This window comes from Bos grunniens, chromosome 16, assembly GCF_055505025.1.
Source record: "Bos grunniens cultivar Pamir isolate PY7600 chromosome 16, Bosgru_T2T1.0, whole genome shotgun sequence".
Lineage (NCBI taxonomy): Eukaryota > Metazoa > Chordata > Mammalia > Artiodactyla > Bovidae > Bos > Bos grunniens.
The window spans coordinates 39,338,855-39,344,854 of NC_141180.1; the positions used below are offsets into that span (position 1 = coordinate 39,338,855).

Genomic DNA, 6,000 nt, shown 5'->3' on the forward strand with positions numbered 1-6,000 from the left:
CCCCCTCTCCCCACAGGACTGGAAGGAGAAATACATCCACGAGAACTACACCAAGGCCTTGGCGGGGAAGATGGTGGAGATGGTAAGGCCCCAGCGCCCTCTGTGAACAAAGCTGCTGGATATACACCCTGCAGCGGCTGCAGGGGACAGACGGCAGAGCAACAAGACCAGCTGACCTGGGGGAGGAGCAGGAGCCCCCTTCCTGTGCTCTGGTGCTGCATGGGGCAAGGGAACGTGCAGTGGGGTGCCCCTGCATCTTGATGGCACTTTGCAGCTGGAGTCTTCGGGGGTGGAGGGGCCTGAGGCATCTTCCCTGGCCAGAGCAGGAAAGAAGAAAATGTCCCCAATTGTGGTCTCAGCTGTGGACTGTGGGCCTAGAATGAGAAACAGATGCTTCCTTCTCTGCTTCTCCTGGAGTCTGTGGGCCTCTGCTCCCTGGATCTGCATATTCCTTTCCAGGCTTAGGCAACTCTGTGACCTTGGCTGAGAAGGGCCAGCTCTGAGCTCTGGTTCCTCCTCCCTTCAGCAGCCTGCTGAGCTCCTGTTCCCTGGGGACACTTGTGGAGACACGGAGGGCTCACAGACTGGGGTTTGGGACTGACATAGGCCACATGAGGGGCCTTGCCTGCAGTGGGGTCTGCAGAGGGCCGTGGGGGCAGCGGGAGGACGAAGTGATGCTTCTCTGGACCCTGTGACTGAATCCCCGCCCTCCTCAGCCTTGCCCGGACGTCTACTGGTTCCCCATCTTCACGGAGACGGCCTGTGATGAGCTGGTGGAAGAGATGGAGCACTACGGCCAGTGGTCCCTGGGAGATAACAAGGTGGGGGTCCAGATGCCTGGACTGCGATGGTGGGATGCTGCCCCTTCCCCATGCCTGCCCTCGGGGCTCTTTTCTTGACAAGCTAGCCAACCTCTCTGGGACTCCTAGAGATGGGGGCATTGGCAGGGGTGCCTGCAGACACTTAGGAGTAGAGGGAGTGAGAAATGGGATGGAATGTTGGTCTTCAAGTTGCCATTGCTGCTGGGTGACTTAGAGCTGCCTTTGTCTTGAATTGCTAGGTTTCCAGTTCCTGGTGTGTCATTAGAATGATTTCTCTTCCTTCCCCAGATTGGGCATGGAGATGGGGAGGAATGAGATAATGTGGGATGCAGAAGGATTTGGAAGCAACAGCAGTGTTAAGATCACCAGACACCAGTGTTAAGAAGCAAGGGGCATGGTGCATGTGACAGGCTGTGCCTTCCCTGAACGAGGAATTCATACCTGCAAGCCTCTTAGAAAGTTCAGGAACCATTTTTAAAGGCACATGAACCCCTGGGCCTATATGCCGCTGGGACCAGCTAACATCTGGGCTAGCAGCTGGACTAAGCATGGTTCATGGGTCTGCCCAACTGACATACTTGGTGCCAGAGCTCATCTCCAGAACCCAGTAACTCAAATAGCCCACATGTGGGGTCTGGTGAACTCTTGTGCTCCAGTGACCCAGCCAGCACTGGGGCTCTAGTACCCCAACTAACCTGTGGCCTCTGCGTTGGTTTTCTGTGCTGTGTAACAAATCACCACAAAGCTTATCAGCTTAAAACAATACCCATTTATTATCTCCCAGTCTCTGTGGGTTGGGAGTCCGGCTCAGTGTCTCACAAGGCTGCAGCCCTGGTGTCATCCGGGACTGGGCTCCCATCTGAAGCTTGGGGTCCTTTTCCAAGCTCATGTGACAGAACTCACATCCTTGCAGCTGCATAATTTCAGGCAGCTTGCTTTTTCTGGGCCAGCAGGACACAAAATCTCTGTCTTCCAAACCCTCCTTGAAGGCCCACCTGAGATGATCTCCCTCTGGATGAACCCAAAGGCAGTAGACATTACATTAATTACATCTCCTGAATCCCTTCACTTTTGTCCTGTAACCTAACCTTACCCCATCAGGTTCACAGGTCGAAGGGAGGGAATTTAGAGCATGTACACCAGGGGGGCTTCCTGGGTGGCTCAGGGGTAAAGAATCCACCTGCCATGCTGAAGACACAGGAGACGTCAAGGGTTCTATCCCTGGGTCGGGAAGATCCCTTGGAGGAGGGCATGCAGCCCACTTCAGTATTCTTGCCTGGAAAATCCCATGGACAGAGGAGCCTGGCAGGCTACAGTCCATGGGGTCGCACAGAGTCAGACACGACTGAAACAACACGCACTACACCAGGGAGCTGGAATTTCATGGTGTGTGTTAGGGGGTTAGATCTTAGAATTCTGCTTACCAAATTCTCCTTGGTCACGTCTAGGACAACCGCATCCAGGGTGGCTACGAAAACGTGCCAACCATCGACATCCACATGAACCAGATCAACTTTGAGCGGGAGTGGCACAAGTTCCTGGTGGAGTACATCGCCCCCATGACGGAGAAACTCTACCCGGGCTACTACACCAGGGTGGGCGCGACTGGGGTGCAACCGGGATGAGGGTGTGGGGTGGAGTGGTTGGGGGAGGGGAGGAAGGCGTTCCAGGCTTGGGGGAGAGTTTACTGAATATTTAGTCTCTAGGAGTGGCGTCTCCTCCCTTCAGGGGTGAGGCTAGGCCCCCGGAAGGTGGGGCCTCGGGAGGCGGATACTGTGGGCGGGGCCTCGGGAGTCATCTAGTTGGTAAGGGGAGGCCACTCTGCCTCCAGCCAGGACTCACTTCTTTGCATCCTCCTCTGTGTACTTAAATCCTGCTCTAGAGGCTCATATAAGCCCGTGTTAGCTGGCTGGCATGCGCATTCCTTTAGCTCCCTCCCTTGTGTGTCTGGCTGCCTCTTTTGACTTTTGCCCTCCTTCAGTCACCTCCTCCTTGTTTACCCTGGTTTTCTCCAAACACCTGCTTTGAGTGTGCCAGGGCCTTGCCCCCAAGGAATCACCAACCAGAAAGAGTCGTGAGGGTTACGTTTATTTCCTCTCTTCATCTTCTCCTGCTCTTCCTTCCTCCCTCCACGTCCTCCCTTTCTTTACTTTTCCTTCCCTTCCACCCCATGTTTTAATTGAGAAACTTGTCTGTGCCAGACGCTGGAGAACACAGCATAAGCAGATCTACTGTCTTGGTCGACTTTGCAGCGATTGGATGAGGGGTCCCTTCTGTGCACCCCTGCCTCTCCCAGCATTTGGGGGCCTCTCTCTAACTCCAGTTCTCTTGTCCCACTTCCTTGGTGCAGGCCCAATTCGACCTGGCCTTTGTCGTCCGCTACAAGCCCGATGAGCAGCCCTCGCTGGTGCCACACCACGACGCCTCCACCTTCACCATCAACATCGCCCTGAACCGGGTTGGAGTGGATTATGAGGTGAGCAGGGGGCATCTTGGGCCAGGGGCGGGCCAGGGCCAGGGCTGACGGGAGTAAGCAGCTCACAGAGTGGCCAGTCAGGGTATGCCAGTGCCAGAGAACCCTAGAGAGAAGGTGCCTGGTGCGTGGAGATGGCTTCTTAGAAGAGGTGGGCTCAGAGCACAATTTGGTTGGGGGGACAAAGCTTTAGATACAACAGAGCAAGGATTCGGGATGTCTGGGGGCCAGACTGGCTGGGCTTGGGTCCTACCTCCCTCTCACCAGCTCTGTGTAACATGTAACCAGGTACGTTTCTTAGCATTTCCCTCATATCTTAGATGGGAAAACCTAGAGGACCCCTCTGTAGAATTGTGAGAATTAAATGAGCTCATCCAGGTAATTGCTTATGTGAATCCATAATAAGTAATCAAGGAAAATAATAGCTATTAGTAATAAAAAGTTTAGGGTTTTCATCACTCTTGAAATAAGAGGGCAGCTTTGGGAATGGCAGGACAAGATTAGAGTGGGTGTGGGGCACAGGCTTGTGACCAGAGCGGGGGATGGGGAAACCAGGAAGACATGAGAGTGCAGAGGGAATAGTTGGGGGCCTCAGGGCCCCAAGGAAGGGCCTCTAGGTGTGATCAGCTAGAGAGACAGCCATTTATTCACCATTTACTCCTTAAGCTGCTATTTTCTTTTAAGAGTCTTTGTGGAATTTGTTAAAATATTGTTTTTGCTTTATGTTTTGTTTTTTTTTTTTTGGCCATGAGGTATGTGGGATCTTAGTTCCCTAACCAGGAATCTAACTCACATCCTCTGCGTTGAACAGCAAAGTCTTAACCGCTAGACCGCAGGGGAAGTCCCAAGTTACTATTTATAAAAGCTTCTAGGGACTCAGCCCTGGGCAGGCATTGTGAAGGATACCCATAAAACACCTATCATTTTTTTGAGAGTTTACAATATATCAGGGGTTTTCATAGGGGACAGTGATTCCCTCTCAGCAGACACTGGCGATAACTGAAGACATTTTCAGTTGTCACAACTATGAGGGTACTATTGGCATCTCTTGGGTAGAAGCCAGGGGTACCCAGGACAGCTCCCCCATATGAAAGATTATCTGGCCCATGTGATGATAACTGTACAGCAGTGTAAATGTACTTATTATCATTGTATACTTGAGAATGATTATGATGGTAAAGTTTATGTTATGTGTATTTGCCACAATTAAAAAATAATTATCTAACCCAACATGTCCATAGTGCTAAGGTTGAGAAACCCAGCCCTAAGCTAGCTCTTACTTGTATCTTCTCATTTAATTCTCACAACTCTGTACAGTTTAATGTCCATTTTCCAGAAGGGCAAACTGAGGTTCAGGTTGGTCACAGAGTCACTGCCCAGTGCTGCCTGCCTCCAAGGCCAGTGCTTCTGATTCCTTGCTCTTTGCTGAGTGTCTTCCTTAGGCAGCTCATGGCTGTCGCTCCACAGGGCATCCCCAGGCAGGCTGTACTGAGGGGCCCCTTGGCTGTGATGGCTCAGATGGGAGAATGGGGGTGGGGGTGGGGGGAGAGCCCGGTGTCCGTTGGGGAACTGGCACTTCCTGTTGGGGAATCCACACTTCCTGTCTCGCAGGGCGGGGGCTGTCGGTTCCTGCGCTACAACTGCTCCATCCGAGCCCCACGGAAGGGCTGGACCCTGATGCACCCCGGGCGACTCACGCACTACCACGAGGGGCTCCCCACCACCAAAGGCACCCGCTACATCGCAGTCTCCTTCGTCGATCCCTAACTGGCTGGGAGCGGCCACCACAGACCTTTTCCTCTTGGTCAACAACCACTGCCCAGCAGCCTCCGGCGCCTCGGGGCCCAGGGAACGGGATCCAGCCTCCAGGCTCTTGACCTCTCACTGCTTTTGAGCCACCTTCGGAGAGACGGGGCCGCAGGCCAGACAGAGGCAGAGCATAGCTCCTTGGCTGGGACCTTCCTGGTGCTCTGGATGTCTTCCAGGGAAAAACTGTTCACTTTCACTGCTTTGTAGCAACTGGTCTTTTCTCACCCATCTTCCTGAAAAACCCAGTCCCACTTCCTCTGCTTCTTCCAGGGGGCAGTGCTTGAGCACAACAGGGGCTGACCCAGCTGCCCAGAGAGACTCTAGGGGTGAGAAGTCACACCCCAGAGCTTCTCCCCAGCAGAGCTGCAGCCTCAGGGGCCTTCTGCTCCAGGGTTGATACTGAGACCTGGGTCAGACTCAAGTCCCCACATGACCGTGGGACTGCAGCAGCCCCATCCTCCCTGGCTCCTATCATGGGAGCAGAACGCTGTCCCTTGGAGATGGTGACTCAGAAAACCTCCTGGGAGACAGGAAGTGCATGGATGTCGCAGCTCCATCCTCTGCTTGACCTTTGCTGGGGGTGGGGCAGAGCAGGGAGTGGTGTATCTGCACACTGCACTATGTCATCCTGTCCTGGATGCCTCTGGAGAGAGGGACAGACAGAAACAGCGTTCCTATTAAAGGTCATTCAAACCACTGAGTGGGAGATGCTGGGGTAGGTGGGTGTGCACGTGTCAAGGCGGGTGTCTGCAGGGAGAGGTTTTAATAGTGAGGAAGGCTGGCGGTGTCAGCAGATTGGGTGACTTGTTTCTCACACCAAGTCACATGTGGTCTCTGTCTCATTTGTATATTTCATAAACCCTCCATGTGAGCCAGGCCCTGCTACCTGGGGCGCAT

General features: G+C 53.6%; 1 protein-coding gene across 1 annotated transcript in view; it reads left to right on the forward strand.

The window, feature by feature from the left end:
* The window catches only part of PLOD1 (procollagen-lysine,2-oxoglutarate 5-dioxygenase 1), a 29,465-nt gene extending 23,666 nt beyond the window's left edge, over window positions 1-5,799 (forward strand). Inside the window, exons 15-19 of the mRNA XM_086344557.1 lie at window positions 17-82; window positions 717-821; window positions 2,270-2,416; window positions 3,172-3,297; window positions 4,906-5,799. Of these exons, the coding sequence (XP_086200683.1) occupies window positions 17-82; window positions 717-821; window positions 2,270-2,416; window positions 3,172-3,297; window positions 4,906-5,061 (600 nt within the window). The 3' untranslated portion in view covers window positions 5,062-5,799. The remainder of the gene's footprint in view (window positions 1-16; window positions 83-716; window positions 822-2,269; window positions 2,417-3,171; window positions 3,298-4,905) is intronic.
* The last annotated feature ends 201 nt before the right edge of the window (window positions 5,800-6,000 follow it).